A 16,221-nucleotide genomic window follows, 5' to 3' on the forward strand; every position below is an offset into this window, starting at 1 on the left:
TAACGTACACTGTATGAATAGTTAAACTTGAACGGCTAACGTTAACATCTATTTGCATTTTCGCAACATGTATTCCTCTGCATCTCTTATCCACTCTCCTGATTCTGTATTGTCCTCTTGATCTGTTCTCGGGCCCTCAAAACAAGCCCGAGCCAACAAACTCCTCATATACAGCTAGCAGCGAATTCTTAAACTCTAGAATTAGTCACACAACGCTAAGCAGGCTCTGGTTGATTACTATGTTAAGGCTATACTAGTCCAGATAGCCTGATCTATCTGTCATCGGCCAGCCATAGGCCACAATTCGCCTAGTTTTTATGACTTGGCTGATGCTGTCCTGGTAGCTCTCCAGCTAGGCGCCCACCTCCTCAATATCCATACCGCGACAAGCGATCCCACTCCATGCCATAGCCCTATTATCGAAAAGAACCAACCCCTCCCAATAGCACGCACCACTGGCTCTGATATAGCGACCAGAGCCGCCGCGACGGCGCATCGACAAACGTTGTTCGCGGCTCCGGCCTTGCCCGGCTCGTTGGGGAAGATGTCGACCAACAAGGCGCTATAGACTTGGTGGACTATAGTGCAAAGCATGCCCAAAAAGTACTGGAGGACGAGGGATGCGGCTGGGTGCACGTGCTTCTGGACGGTCCAGCCGTAGCCGACGAAGCCAGCTGCGCTGATGACCAAGAGGCTGTATGAAGCCCTCGAGCGTGCTGCCTCGATTGGGAAAGTGGCTATGTCGGTGCCACGGACGCGGTCCACTGGAATTCCCGCTTTCTTAGCCGTGTGTTTGTAGTTCCAATCCATGAGCTTGCCGGCAACAAAACCCCCGGTAAGGATCCCAGCACCACCGGCAAGATAGCAGCAGCCAACAATGAGATCGTTGAAGTGGTACTCCTGGCTGTAAATGAGCGGGATGGAAGCGGTGATGGTGTACCAAGCCCCGTAAGGTGATGCGGCGAGGTAGAGCACCGTGAAAGCATCTTTGTATAGTAGAAGACGGAGGGAGAGAAAGGGATTTGGGAAAGACAGCTTCCCACGTCCCGCTGGGACGCAGGTTTGAGGGCCTTCCGGAGACGGGGAGTGTTCGGTCCTCAATTCCTCAGTGGCACCGGGCTGATGCTTGTCTTCCGTATTGACCTTTCGATCGGCACCATTGCTGCCCGACTTAGCCTTAAGTGCCCGTGCTGAAAGCATGTCCATCCACGCCCTCCATAAACCGTCTGGTGCAATACATCCGTTCCCCACAACGGTTCTGTTTGTCTCCCTCATACTTAGCCCTATCAGAGCCAACGAAGTACCCCCGAAGATGACAAGGGCTACAAAGGCCCACCGGGGCTCACCCGTGGCGAGGATGGCACCTCCACCTATGACCGGCCCAATATTGGGGCCCAGGTTCGTCGCCGCCATCATCGGACCCAAGAACTTGCCGCGTTCGGCGTGGACTGTGTAGTCGGCGACGACAGCGTATGCCAGCGACAACGTCGCAGACCCGCCGGCGCTCTGTATGGCGCGCAGGACGAGAAGGCCAGCATAACTGGTTGTGTTGAAGACGAGACCGATAGAGGCGGCCGTGTAGAGGGCGAAACTCAAGAGATAGACGGGGCGGCGACCGAGGGTATCCGAGAGGGGAGAGAATATTGATGGTGCGACGCCCTGAATGACGACGTAGACGGTGATAGTGATGTTGATCTCCTGTGTCGTAGCATTGTATTGCTCAGCGAGGAGGTTGATCAAGGGGAAGTAAATGTTGGCGGTGAGTGAGGAGGCGAGACAGAGGTAACCCAGCAGAATGGTGAGATACCAGCGGTAATGCACCGAGAAGATTGTATAGCGAGCTGTCTCTTCACTTGAGGCATTAGACACCTCTACCCCTCCAGTGACCTCTTCCTGGACCTCTGTGCCGGAAGTTGAGTCCTTGCCCTGGGTCATTTTGACAGCACTCGACGTTGTTGGAAAATATTGTAGGAGAGGACATGAGATGGAGCTGGGTGGGGGCAAAGTTCTGCAGGCTGCCCTTTTTAAATTTGTTCTTGAATGCAACCAAAGTACTGTGTTGGTTTCATGTTTCCAGAATGAGTGCAAAATCCACTTTTGTTCTCCTTGTGGATATTGGGAGAAGATCCGGGCGGCTAGGGATCGTGTCTCGTTCACTGACTGGGGTTTTTGATGGCTTGACGAGCGCGTAAGTAAGGTAAGCGGTGATCTCGGGGTTGGTGATTCACTTGCTCTGCATTGTATGAGGCCAGCAGCGAGGCATTTGGCTTCTCAAGTCAACAATAAGATGGTACACTCATAGACAAATATACGCGAGTTCCTTGATATTAAACTATCACTCTACGTCCCAAGCACTGGCTCAACTGGCAAAGATTTGGAGCTCCCCAGGCTGACACAATACCAAGCTACCCTAAGCTTGCAGACACAGGTTCATCAACAGCAGCAGCCAGGGTAGCGTTGTTGGCAGTTGAGGCTTGTTTGTTACGAAGAATGTTTCCCTCTGGGTTTTTTCTAGCCCGATAGATATCGTATCCCTCGCCATATAAATCGATGAGGCGGCGCATGTTTTCCTTGCTTCTGTTGACTGATCAGGGGTTGTCCACTAATGCTGGACACCATCACTCACATGTTCCGAAATCGCAAGTTTCCAGGGTATAGGGTGGAGGCATGCATATCGAACCGCCTCAAGAGCCATTGACGTTAGCTGAGAAGCGAAAGGTTGCTTGAGTAGCTTACAGGCAATAGAGCCAAAGGCGATCTTCAAATTCTTCTTTGGGCTCTGATATGGGGAAATGCTCGATGTATTCGTCAATATACTTCTGTGTCATCCTGTGTCTTTGGATCTTCCACGGCGCGAGATCATCTATGCGAGACACTACATTAACCCACAGACTCAATCGGTTCATTGGACTAGTGAAAGACCTACATTCGCTGTGTGCATACAGTGGAGTGGCATCGAAGATCATTGGCTTGCCGGTCTTGACGTCGACCGAGGCGTTGCCATCCCAAAGATCGCCGTGAACTAAGCGTGGCGTTATTGTCCGCCCGTCTTCTGCTAATGGCCGCAACAGCCGCGGAATAACCTTCTCCAGAATCGTGGAGGTTAGCATCTCTATGTCCTCATCGGCACCCTGACTCTTTAGCTCCGCGGCAAAGACACCACGGATACCTGTCGTGAAACACTCCTCCCAGCTCTCTGTGACAGGAAACAGCTGAGGGGCGTTTCCCCCGAAGGTCACATAGGGCATACCGAACATGCCGTTAGGGGAAACGCCACGTTTGTGAAGTTCGGCAACGAGGGAGGCGAACGGATGGGGATCCGGAATATCATCGCTCAGCTCGCAGAATTCGCAGACAAAGAAATGAGTATCATCTTCCGACTCATAACTGCCACATGCGACTGGACGGGCCACCATCTCCGGTATGACTCGGAAAAGGAGGATCATGGCTTCGAATTCGGACGAGACCATAAGCTTGCCCTTCTCGCCTTGATGAACCTAGGCATAATCAAATTAGAAAATGAAATCAGAATGGAGCGAGTAGTCTTAAAAACGGGACCCAAGCATGGTTCCACTTCGAATTATAGGGATACCGTCCCAGTCACCGTTGCTAAAGCATCCCAAGCCACGGATCTGGATGGTGGGGAGACTGGAAACCGGGCGACGAGATAAAGAACACCTGAAGCCTAACAAGATGTTCGACTTGAACCTAGGGAGCACCCAGTTGACCCTTACCTTGACAAAGTAATTGACCGGTCTCCCCCGGGCATCGAGTGCCTCGATTTTGGCCGTTCGGGCCCAGTAAGATGACCCAGATGGCGATATGGACATAATCCTAGTACCCTCAGGCAGTCCTTGATGGTGTCAGCGAGGACATCACAGACAGGCGGGACTTAGGTAGTACTCTTGACAATCCCATCGTCTACATATGAGATGGTTCTCACGGGCACAGGAATCTCCTTGTCCCAGATAGCGGCGGAAGTGGAGGGCATCCTTATTATGGACTGTCTATACCAGTTTGCTGCACGCCTTGGTCGCGAAATATGGCTCGGACACAACGATGTACTCTCCCAGTCCTGTTCGTGAAACGAAACACCAGAGAGTGCTGAAACTTGAGGCCCTCATCCTGCCACCCAAATTGTAGGTGCACAGCCGATTTATTTCAATGGATACCCGTTGGCCTCAAACGTTGGGCTTTTCTGGGCGCGTAGCTGACTCCAGTCATTGGCTGATGGCAGCAGACCATGCATGGGCGCATATGCAGGCACAAGCTGTTGGTTCTTGGGGACATTCATTGCCTGATCTCGGAGAGCGCAGAGTGCTTGGGCGCTTCGTTTGGAAGAAATCAGTGGGTTTTCTGCGAAATGTGTGCACCGTAAGGCGAGTTCGCTTGGTTCGTGCCACGAAGACCAGGGTGACCAAGGAGAGTTTTCTGGTGTATTCTACGGTTGATTGAAGAACATGTCCAAAGCTGCCTTGAAAATAACATTGATAGTTCCAAAGGACTGAAACCTTCTACATCAGCGTGGTTGTCAATTATTCATCTTGTGCTTGCTGCCCTGCCCTTTCCCCTCGGGCAAGGGGCAAAGACCTGAACACCCATGGACTCCACCCCGCCTTTACAGCCTTCGGAAACCGTAGCCCAGTCGCCGGCAGCATCGCGATCCTTTTCCGTCCGCTCCTTCATCAGACGAGACACCGCCGAAAGTGAAAATGACCAACCCAAGGGTCCACTTGGACTGACCACCCTCCACAATCCCGGAAGCTCGTCCGTCTCCGACATAGTCTTTGTCCATGGATTGAACGGAGGCTCACAGAGCACTTGGTGTCGTGGCCGTGACGATGCCCTCTTCTGGCCAAAGAAGTGGCTGCCCAAGGATGAGTCCTTTCGCGATGCTCGCATACATACGTTCGGGTATGCTTCGGGACTGGGTCGAGAGTCGATTCTGAATGTTAACGACTTCGCGACTTCGCTCCTTTCTGCTATCCAGGACGCGCCAAGCATTCCGAGTGGCGCAAAGGTAGACTGACTTATCACGATGACCCTGCATGTTTGTATTCGTAACTCGCTGACTTCTAATGGACAGACGCCTATAGTGCTTGTGGGCCATAGTATGGGAGGACTGGTGATTAAAAAGGCCTACTCACTTGGGAGGCAGACACCCCCGTTTGAGTCCGTTGCCAGCCGGATATGTGCATTGTTCTTCTTGGCCACACCACATCAAGGAGCCGACCTCGCTAACAGTCTGGATCGCATATTGGCCCTCATCCCTGGCTCACGTCCATTTGTCAAAGACATCATGCCACATTCTCCAGTTCTCCAGGCAATCAACGAAGAATTCCCACGCTACTGTGGCAATCTACAACTCTTCTCCTTCTTTGAGACGAAGCCGATGCTTTACGGGATAGGTAACGGTCTCATTGTCGAGAAGCATTGCGCTGTAATGAACCTTCCCAATGAGAGGAGAAATTATCTGAACGCAAACCACCGCAACGTCGCCCGTTTCACGTCCCCGGAGGACCCATGCTATCTGACAGTCAGGAACACGATAGCCACTTTGATTGGGAGTTTGCGGCGGAAGGGTACCAAAGCTAGCCAGGAGATTGGCCAAGATCGAATCATTGCCCTGAGGAAGCTTCTTCGCGTGGTAGAAAATCCGGAAGATGATATCCACATGCTCGATACACGCCGCCTTCAGGGAGCAGGCGACTGGCTGCTACAGAAACAACCATTCGTTGAGTGGCGCGATGCTTACTCTTCCGAACTCCTGTGGCTCCGTGGTCGGCCTGGCGCAGGGAAGTCCTTTCTTGCCGGTAACGTCGTGAACCACCTCCGAGGACTTGGCCATGACGTTTCTTGGTTCTTCTTCTCATCCAGCAATGAAACAAAGTCTAACCCAAGTGCTTTCTTGAGGAGTATGGCCTACCAGATGGCAGTTATTCACCCCGAGGTGCTTGCTACCATTACAGGAACTTTTGACCGAGAGGACTCGGCCATTGACCAGATCGATCACCACGCTATATGGCGCCAAATATTTCTCTCCGGCGTGCTCAAGACAAAGCTGGATCGGCCTCAGCATTGGGTTATTGACGCCATGGACGAGTGCAAGGCCAGCTCGGATCTGGTTAATTTTCTGACGAAGGCGCAAGAGTTCTGGCCTCTCTGCATCTTTGTCACCTCCAGATATCCATTTGAACCTCCCATCAACAAAGCCATTGCGGATTCCAAGGTTGTATCGCTCTCAATATCAGATGAAGACAGTAACAAGGATATCGACCTCTTTCTGAATACCAACATGGATTTACTTCCCGCCGCTACCCTGGAGGCAAGGCAGAAAATGGCGGACCGTATTCTGGAGAACTCTAGTGGTTGTTTCTTATGGGCTAACCTCATGTTGGCAGAACTGCGCCAAGTGCAGACGGCGAGTGAAATCCAGACGGTCTTTGCCAGCAACCCCCACGACATGGACCACCTCTACCTTAAGATCCTAGAGAACATGTCGAGAGCCAAGTATGGCAAGGACCCGGCGAAGGCGATTTTGGCTTGGGCAACCTGCTCTTTCCGTCCCCTCACCACGGACGAGCTGCATGCAGCTGTTCAGATGGACGTCAATGATACAATCAGCGACATCGAAAAATCCATCACCGCATCCTGTGGCAATCTGGTGTATGTCGACCGTCGACAAAGACTTCAGTTAGTTCACTTAACGGCCAAAGAATTCCTGACGAGGAAGAACCTAAAGTCAGAATTCGCCATCGATAGACGCTATAGCCACACACGTTTGGCCATTGTGTGCTTGAACGCTCTCACCAAGGACCAGCCAAAAGGTCGAGCAAAGATCCGACGTTCGTTCCTCGGAAAGGACTCAAAGTCAACACGGACCCCATTTTCTGCCTATGCCTCTGACTTTGTCTTTCAGCATCTCTTCCAGGCCAAGTCCTCCAATGACGAGATCTTGGAGCTTGTCGCTCGGTTTTTCGGTTCCACAAGTATTCTGGACTGGATAGAATACATCGCCACACGTTCCGAACTTCACAAGGTCTATCATGCCGGGAGAAGCCTCCTCAAATTCCTAGGTCGCCGAGCACAACACATTGCACCTCTGAGTCATGATCGAGAAATACAGATGCTTGAAAGATGGGGCAATGATCTGGTGCATCTCGTTCCAAAATTTTCACGACGGATGATAGTCTCCCCTGCTTCTATTCATCATTTGATCCCGCCGTTCTGCCCACACTCGTCCATTATATACCAGCAATTTCACACTCCAAGCCGTGGCCTGAATGTCCAGGGACTCGCCGCGACCGGATGGGACGATTGCCTCAGCACCATGCATTACCCAAAGGGAGCATCGCCGTTCAGTGCGGCTGCCGGTCTCGGATTCTTCGCTATAGGCTTTGCAAAGGGCAGAATCATGCTCTATGACGACACCATCTTCCAAGAAGTTCTGGTTCTCGAACAAAAGGGGCCCGTGTGGTGCTTAAGATTCGGAGACAGCAAGCGACTTCTGGCGTCCGCTGGGCCCAAGATCGTCAGCATATGGGATCTAGATACTGGGACGGAAGTGAACAGGATTGAAGTCGGGTCACTGGTCATGAGCATGGCTTTCACGTCATCCGATGGTCTTCTTGTGATAGCAACTAAGAGCAATCAGCTAATGTATTACAACCTGGAGGAAGACTGCCTGCAGGACGAACCGACCGACTGGACGAGGGAGTTTGTCGAAGAGGGTCTCGAACTCCATGCCCGGCAACCGATAATGGCTGTAATGAGGCCCGAGCAGAAACTTCTTGCCATCGTCTATCGCGGGGAGGACCTTATCTTATGGGACATTGAGGAGGATATGCTGCACGATGTATACGAGAAGGAGACGGGATCTCGGGAGAATGGGCCTTCAAAGATTGCCGATGGATCTACGAGTGTGGGGGCTATAGCTTTCAGCAAAGCTGCCGACACGTCCTGGGTGGCCGTCACATACATTGATGGTGACCTCGTTGTCTACGAGACCTTCAGTGGTACGGTAGTGGAGATTTCGCGTGCTCAGAACGCCATGACCCTGTGTTCCTCCCCGGACGGCCGCACTCTCGCCGGCGGTGATACAATGGGTTTCATCACACTATACGATTTCGAGACTCTTCGCGCCTTATACCGCATCTCGTTCCAAAGCAGTTTCATCAGGGCAAAGATCCTGTCTTTCACGCAAGATGGGCAGCGCCTCATCGACGTGCGAGCGCCGCAGTGCCGAGTTTGGCAACCGACGGTGCTCCTCCGCCAGGATGGCATGGACGAAGATATCAGTGACACTGTTTCATACTCTTCGGGGATCCAGGAAGTCGACTATTGCCCCCTCGATGCAATCGGTATCAGCTCTATACTTTGCGTGAAGCCTCGAGGCGCTAGCGGATCATTTGTGCTTTGTGGCAAGGAAGATGGCTCAGTCCACGTCTATAATATTTCGGCAGCGCCCCAGAGCCAACAGCTCTTTACACAAGTTCCGAACTGTGCCATCGCAGACATACACTTTGACGACGAGACCGGGACACTGACGTGTGGCGATTTAGTCGGCAGGGCCACAAGCCGGAGGATAACAAGGCACTTCAGGTCCCAATGGGAGATTGCAGAGCCCGACATTGATGTCAAGCTCGCCTCTACGATAGTTCAAGTCCTTGGATCTGGAAAGCACTCTCGGCTTCTAATCTCGACAGAAAATCAGGACGCTATCTGGGGAAGGGGTGTGGATGGTCTCCTGGCTAGTTTGGCAGGGGGCCGAAAGCGCCATTGGGTCGCGCACGGCGCCAACAATGACTGTCTCATCCGCTGGACAGACTCAGGGGTGGAACTGCGCGACTGGTCGCTCTTGAGTCTGCTTGGAACAGTCGATCTACCGGGAATCACCAATAGCCCATGGCCTCTGTTTGAAGAGGTGATATCACTGAACGACTCAAGATACTTTGCGACGCAAACAAGAGCTCAAGCAACGGACAACAAAGCTACTACATTCCGGTCTTCCAATATCCATGTATGGGATCACAAGGACTTCAGCCCATCCGGCCCTACAACTGCGAGTCCCGTCTGCTCCCTGAAATCGCTCACACTCAGCATGGAAGTTATCGTCGGCGTCTACGGCGACCGCTTGGTGTACCTCGATGCATCTTTCTGGATCTGTTCGATGGACATCACTGACCCCTCGGAGCCTCCGGTGCGCCATTTCTTTGTTCCGAACGACTGGCTGAGCCTTGTGAACTGCTTCGTCCTAGACATAGGCAAGGCTGGCGAAATTATGTACGTCAAGCAGTCTGAGCTGGCAGTTATCAAGCGTGGACTCGAGGTGACAGAGAGCGGCACATCTTTCAACCCACGAAGCAAAAGCTGCGGTTTGTCTCCAGCTCCAGGGCACAGCCTGCCGACAAGGACGACCCCCTCGGCTCTCCGATGCAAGTCAGTGCGGACTGTTACCTAGCGCGAACATGTGTAGTCTTGGGCGATAGAGCAGAAAGTGAAACAAAAAGTGTTAGATAGTCGTCAATATGCCTAAGCCCATCGTCAACGTGAAGCAGTGAGTAGTTGCGTACTATGTATCAGCTAACGCAGTCCAGGACTTAGTCCTACATGCCGAGATCAATGAATGATGCGCATCTTGACTCTTAAAATGCCGGAGTAATTAGCACAGGGCTGTCACAAATACCCATTCCTGCAGGCAGTGCAACTGTAGGCAAGATATTGCAAAGTAGAAATGCTAATCACAGATCTCAGAGACTCCAATGCCAATGATGCTGTTAAAATTAATCTTGCTTGTGTGACCGCTATAGCCTGGCTCAAGTATGTAGAAGCTATGTGCCCAGCCCATTTGACTCCCTCTGAAGCTCATCACTCATACCAGTTCAATCATCGCCATGGCCTTTCCTACCTTGGCACTTAAGCCTCCTCACACTCCATCCGGTGCTTCCTCCAATCCTTCTTCTGGCACTCGGCAGAGCAATACCGCGCCTTGAGACACCGCATACACTTCTTCAGGCTCCCACCCCCCTTGGCCTCCTTGGCCCGGCACGTCCAACACGTATCGGGCGAGTAGGGTAGCTCAGCACTGCCCGAGGCTCCAGCCCCGGCGCCAGACCCCTGCTGTGGCGTTCTGCTCGCACCACTTCCACTACCGCCAGCTCTGCCCATGATAGCCGCCGCCGCCGACTTCTTGTCCATCACCTCCTCCAGGTCCTCCACCGCGAAGACGGGGCTGATGGCCACGCGGGTCGCGAACCGGCTGGCGCTGCTCCATTCCGGCACCGCGAGGAACTCGTCCGGGAACACGCCCCTGCCGCACGAGCACAGCACGGCCCCGCCCGGCTCGAGGCCGAGCGGGATGCTCGCGCCCTCCTCTCCGTACTCGCACGACGAAGGGTCGTGCCGCCAGGTCCGGCACCGCTCCGCCAGCGCGGGCAGGACCCTCTTCCAGAGCGCGAGCTCCGCGTCGTCGACCGTCAGCGTGCAGATCTCGAGCAGGCGCAGGTAGGCGAGGAAGCCCGACAGCGCCTCGTCCTGCAGCATGTCCGGCGTGAAGGGCAGGACCGCGGCGTCGGCCACGACCGAGGCGTTGGCGGCGTCGATGCGCAGCGCCGAGACGAGGATCAGCGCGTGGATGCCGCCCCGCTCCGGGTGGTTGATGGCGAAGAGGCCCGTCTGTCCGCCCTGCAGGCCCGAGGCGAGCATGAAGAGCGTGAAGAGCGACTCCTTGAGGTTGAGCCTCGGGTTGGCGGCGAGACCGTGAGCGGCTTTTTGCGCGTCTTCGCGCAGTTGCTTCTCGCGGGTGCTGAACATGAAGGATGAGAGGGTCGTGAGCCAGCTGAGCGAGGCCGTCTCGGAGACCTCGAGGATCGGCTGGGTGTCGAGGTTGATATGAGGCACTCCATGAGTGGTCGGGAACCCATTCGGGCCCAGAGTTGTCGGAAAGATGTAGTCTGCCAAAATGTTCGCTGTGACAGGGTCTGCGAATGGAGCGACCACCTCGACATAGGAGGACTTGCGGGCAATGCGAGTCCGGGCACCATCCTGGCTGACTGGTGTGATGAACCTCAAGGGACACACTAGCTCGTCTTTACCAAAGACGATGTCAATGTCAAAGGGTGATGTCTGTCGGAGAGTGATAGGGACTTTCTCTTCTAGAAGAGTCTTGCCCTGTTCAGTCTCGATATCAACATGCCCAATAACGTTGGTGAACCTCCCAGATTTGTCGATATTGACCACGGATAATGATGTCGTGTTTGAAATCTTGTCGGGGGTATCTTCGGTAGGAGCCGCCACGGCTGTACTTATGAAGGGATAGCGCGTCTGGCCCGGGAGGAACTTGGTGAAGTAAACGCTCGACTTGTCTCCCAAAGTTGTCTGAAAGACTTTTAGCTCCTGGCCAAACTTTTTGGCGTAGACCATGATATTCTGAGCAGTGTGGAGTAGGAGAAGAGAAATTCGGGCTTTCGGTCCTCCGGTCTGAGCGGCGGAAGAAAGCATGTAGAACGAGGCCACCACAGGTGCGTCCCCTGACCATTTCCTAGCATCCTCTTCGACCTTGATGGCAAACGAGTCTTCTTCCGGAGAGCCTATACACACTACCTTGCCAAAGTTGAGGTGCAGATCCGTGTAAAGGTTTTGCCATTCTGGCTGGTCGCCAGTCGCAGATTCGAAAGAGATCTGCAGAGTCGGTGAGACCATGCCCTGGCCTTGCAAACCAAAGAGCTTGTTGAAGGCGCTTCGAGGAACCACAAATGTGACAGCGACCAGTTCCGGTATCTCCTTCCATGCGTTGAAGCTGCCTAGCGCTGCTCTGTTCCTGTAAATGTCCTCTTGCAGCCAGGACTCTGAATGCAGACCCCACATATGAAGATGGGCAGCAAAGTCCTGCGCATGCTGGGAACTCATCATGATGGACGATTCTGAGAAGACCATCTGAACAAATGTCTCGCAGAATTGCGTCCAGTCTGTGTTGACATGGCGCCTTATACGGCCAAGCAACGCTGCCAGGCTTCCCCGATGAAAATGGGGATATGCTGTGCTGCGCAGCTTCTGCGTCAACTGCTCCCGGGAAATGCCCATCATCTTGGTCGGGTCCTCAGAGGCAAACATCTCCTTGTATGTCCCCAGGACCACACTGGCGAGATCCGATGGGCTTATCGTCAGCCTAGCCCGTGAATGCTGCAAACCAAGTACCTGGTTTGCCAATTTCCAACAGATCCGGTTGTGGACTTGTGCATCGGCCCCCTCGTTGAGGTTGTTCTGGATGATCGAGGTAAAGAACTCATCGACACTCGACACAGCAGTCGCATTGGTCCAGTACTCCATAGGCGCAAGACCCAGCAGCATCGACAAAGTTCGCCCATCTCCGCAAAGGAGCTCGTCAATATTCTTGCGGTCTCCAGACCCTCTCTTCAGCAGGAACTCGGTGGACAGCGTGGCCCACGGCAACTCCTTGAGCAGGGGTGACGCGGCTACCAGTATGTTGAGTGTACCAAGGTGGTCTGCCAAGTTTGACGTGTCGATAGCGTCGAAGCTCGTCGGACCACCCTTGCCATCCTTACCATATAACAAGGCGTGGAGATCCAACTTTCTTGCATCGAACTGTCGTCTAGGCCAGCCGCTCTCAGCTTCACTGGGGCACGCCTTTCTATGGGCCAGTGTATTACAGAGGGCCAGTGCATCTGCAGTAACAAAGCGGATGACAATGTCTCCCTTCGTGATTCGATCTCGGAGGGCCTTGATCCACTGGTCAAATTGCACTTTCGCTGCCTTAAAAGTCTTGAACTGCTCGGAAGAGTCCAGACTATCCGGGCGCAGTGGCGAACGCTCCGCGAGAGGGGCGAAAGCCGTAGCCAGCTGGTATCCGAGCACCGGATCTGTGCCGTAATGCAATGATATCTCCTGGGTGACCGACGAAGCGAAGAGCGGATTGGGGTGTGCAACGCCGGCGATGGGCTGTCCGGTCAGGCCCGTCTTCCAGTAGTGATCATACACCTGTCCAAGATCCTGCCCGGCCTTCAGGCCCAAGGGTGCCGCGGATCGCATGCTCGTGACGTTGTGCGGGTTCCCCCCAAACTTCTCTTTGAACAGAGCCTGTGCCACTCGAAGACTGGACTCGATGCCTGATCTCTGTGCCGCTTCATCCTCGCTACTATACTTGTCGAGTATAGCCCTGAAATCGTCAAAGGTCGCCTCGTCACAGAACCGGATAGCACCGCCATAGGTGCTGTTATGCCACTTGCCGTAAGATGAAGCTGCACTCAGAAGCTTCTTGATCTGGTTTCGGAAGGTGCTGACGGCAGTGTCGTCCAGGTAGAGGTGGTAATAGATGGCCCAGAGTTGGTGGAGGTCACCATAAGCGCCATCGACAAGAAAGGAAAAGAAGACTGCATTGCGAGCTAGAAGGTCCTCGACAACGTCGCAGCAAGTAAAGTCTAGCTTCCTAGGTGGTAGACCCGTTTCGGCATAGACGCTGGAGAGGATATTGCGAACATCTCCGCAGCCAAGCAGAAGCACATCGGCATCAACACCTTGGGGCAGGTAGCGTGGCAGATCGACAGCCGGAGTGTTGCCTATCGGGTAAAAGAACGAGACGGCGTTCGCAACTGTCGGTGTGAGCATGATGAGTCGGATGTAAGTGCTCAGACCAAGATGCTCGAGCTTCAACTCGACATCGAGGAGAGAATTTGACGCCTTGGAGCTTCCCTAGAGGGCAGGAAAGGGCAAAGGTGCAGTAGGAAGGGCTCACAGAGAAAGTCCAAGAGATAGAATCAGGGTGACTCTCACGAATGTCTGAATAGAAGGGGGACTATTTGCTTTTTTACCCGTCTTCAGCTTCCAAGTTTGCCTGCCTGTGTACAAGCAGTGAGTGGTGGTGGGAGCGAGGAGGATGTGGGGCAGCTGCAAGTGGACTGAAATCAGGCACACCGACTTGATTGTGGGGAGACTTGGTGACTCGTCGAGCTCGTCTAGCTGGGATGGAGGATCTCAATCCTCTGGGCGCCACAATACCTAGGCCTTCCTCAAATGGCCTCGCACGCGGAACTAATGCATTTGCTGAAAAGTCAATTGTACGTTGGTGGCTATCTTTACATGGGACGTTGGTTTCTACAAAGCGGGACACGGGGATCCCGCAGCCCATCCGTCTCGAGGAGTTATGGTTACATAATGTACATCTTGGCCTCACGCCATTTTCAAGGCCTCCTGAGCTTGTAACCGGTCTTCTTCCCTCCTGCTCTGCACCGCAGCATCCCTTTCGAGGCGGGACTCCTCCTCCTTCTGGCGAGCTGTCTCAATCTCCATGTATCTAGCCACGTCTGCCGGGGTCTGCCAGCTTACGACCCCGTTCTTGGCATCCTGCACTCTCCTCTTCTGGCCAATCTCACCAGCCCGTCCCAGGACGCCCGCAATGACAGCAACCGATCGCAAGCTGCAAAGAATTGTTAGCCACAACGCCCCAAATGTCTCTCATGTAGACCGTGCTCTCACCTGTCATCGTTGGCGGGGATGGAATACGTAACCCGGGTCGGGTCGGCGTCCGTATCAATCACACCGATCGTGGGGATGTTGGCCGCAGCACACTCGTGCAGGAGCACAAAGTTCTCGAGCGGGTTCAGCACGACCACCAGGTCCGGCACCAGAGGCCGCCTCTCCTGCAGGTGGCTGTCGAACCCTTGCAGCTCGCGGTCCTGCTCATCCACGACCCTCAGCGCGCCGCTGGCCAGGATCTGGTCGCGGTTGGTGATGGTGCCCGGCGTCCACTTGGTGAAGAGGTGGCAGGCGCTGGCGAGCTCGGCCGCCTTGACGACGATCTCCATCTGGCCCTTGCGCGTGCCGACAAAGAGGATCAGGCCGCCGTGGTAGGCCACCTCCTCCACCACCCTCGCCGCGCGGCGCAGGTACGCCGCCGTCTGCTCGAGGCTGATGATATGGATGCCCTGGCGCACGCCGTAGATGTAGCGAGAGTTGGCCGGATTCCATAAGGAGGTGTTGTGCCCCATGTGCGTCTGCGACGCCATCAGCAGTTCGAGGGTGATGTCCTTGGGTGCCGGGGGGTTCTTGAGGAGATCGCCCGGCCTGTAGCGCTGTTCAACCATGGATCCTAGCTTCGACGTCTTCTTTTGCAGCTTCGTCATGGCGACATAGTCCTGTGCTATCGTGTCCGGGGCGGTCGCGGCGCGTGTGCCCCATCTCGGCGGGATCGTGCTGTTGTAGTAGGGCGCAGCCGTCGTTGATTGACTTTGGGATGATGAAGCTGGTTCGCTCTGGGGAGGAGGCGTCGGTGATGCGGGCGTCGTCGGCTCGGTCGAGAGGCATCGAAGGCAAGCCCCCTTGACAGGAGATGCCAATGCTCTCCGGCCTGGGTAACCAGTAAGCCAAACAGATCATTGCAGAGTAGAAGGGAGCAATTGGGTCCTTACCATGCCGGATGGCGGCATTTCTGAGTATCATTGTGCCTAAGGATCCGACAAGGTTCGATCTGATGACCGAACAGCGTCACGGATCTTTGCGAGCTTTTCGAAGTGCCTGCCAAATCCTAGCTCCACGCCTGGTTCGATCACTCAATTGATGTCGTCCCCGAAAAAAAGAACGGATGACAAGAATTTCCTGGCCCGATTGGTTTGCCGTGGTCCGTGCGCTAACCAGATGTCAACTGGTCTGCTCCAACTTAAACAACAGCAAGTCTAGCTCCACCCACTCATCATCATCATACTACAACAACATTTGTTTCACTGACTTTATCAAACGAGAGGAGACCGAATCATGTTAAAACGCGAACAAGAGTTCCCCCGCAACTATGGTTGCTTTATATTGATGTAGGTAGGTACATGTAGTTTACCATCTAACTGTGCGTTTGTCAAAAGAAGGGAGCATCGTGTCAGCCCAGAGGGAGAAAAACCCGCCAACGAATCCAGCATCGTCTACCCAGTCCAAACGAAAACAAAGCGCATAAAACCCAGAAACAGACCCGGGCTCTTTCGCCTTCTAAATTGAAACAGTCCTTCCATCCCATTATTCGCCTGGATAAACCCCCCAATGCCTTCCCTCATTTCTCCCTACTGTACACAAGGGGCCCGACATGCTGACACGATAGTTACATGACGGGTCATTCACGACCCTGCCCCGACTCAAACTTGGCATAAAGCAAACACAAAAACACGCTCGTGATAGGACATCGATGGCCAAAATCAATGGCTTCCAAGATACAGGAGTGAGGTC

At 53.9% G+C, this 16,221-nt stretch overlaps 5 protein-coding genes across 5 annotated transcripts; 1 reads left to right on the plus strand and 4 right to left on the minus strand.

Annotated features, from left to right (window-relative positions):
• Positions 1-315: 315 nt before the first annotated feature.
• On the minus strand, positions 316-1,935 carry E0L32_002759 (uncharacterized protein; the record flags this gene model as incomplete). Its single annotated transcript, XM_031136983.1, has 1 exon — positions 316-1,935. One exon carries the CDS (start codon positions 1,933-1,935, stop codon positions 316-318), a length of 1,620 nt encoding a protein of 539 aa, XP_030999961.1.
• A 470-nt stretch (positions 1,936-2,405) lies between these two features.
• E0L32_002760 (uncharacterized protein) lies at positions 2,406-3,991 on the minus strand (the record flags this gene model as incomplete). Its single annotated transcript, XM_031136985.1, has 5 exons — positions 2,406-2,577; positions 2,737-2,875; positions 2,927-3,497; positions 3,735-3,853; positions 3,904-3,991. The coding sequence occupies 5 exons, from the start codon at positions 3,989-3,991 to the stop codon at positions 2,406-2,408; spliced, it is 1,089 nt and encodes a 362-aa protein (XP_030999962.1).
• Positions 3,992-4,600: 609 nt separating this feature from the next.
• Positions 4,601-9,460, plus strand: E0L32_002761 (uncharacterized protein; the record flags this gene model as incomplete). The annotated part of the gene is made up of 2 exons (XM_031136986.1): positions 4,601-5,020; positions 5,087-9,460. 2 exons carry the CDS (start codon positions 4,601-4,603, stop codon positions 9,458-9,460), a joined length of 4,794 nt encoding a protein of 1,597 aa, XP_030999963.1.
• Positions 9,461-9,915: 455 nt separating this feature from the next.
• Positions 9,916-13,623, minus strand: E0L32_002762 (uncharacterized protein; the record flags this gene model as incomplete). Its single annotated transcript, XM_031136987.1, has 1 exon — positions 9,916-13,623. One exon carries the CDS (start codon positions 13,621-13,623, stop codon positions 9,916-9,918), a length of 3,708 nt encoding a protein of 1,235 aa, XP_030999964.1.
• A 561-nt stretch (positions 13,624-14,184) lies between these two features.
• E0L32_002763 (uncharacterized protein) lies at positions 14,185-15,453 on the minus strand (the record flags this gene model as incomplete). Its single annotated transcript, XM_031136988.1, has 3 exons — positions 14,185-14,431; positions 14,491-15,361; positions 15,423-15,453. 3 exons carry the CDS (start codon positions 15,451-15,453, stop codon positions 14,185-14,187), a joined length of 1,149 nt encoding a protein of 382 aa, XP_030999965.1.
• Positions 15,454-16,221: the final 768 nt, after the last annotated feature.

This window comes from Thyridium curvatum, assembly GCF_004353045.1.
Source record: "Thyridium curvatum strain D216 chromosome Unknown NODE_11_length_606192_cov_83.229133, whole genome shotgun sequence".
NCBI lineage: Eukaryota > Fungi > Ascomycota > Sordariomycetes > Thyridiales > Thyridiaceae > Thyridium > Thyridium curvatum.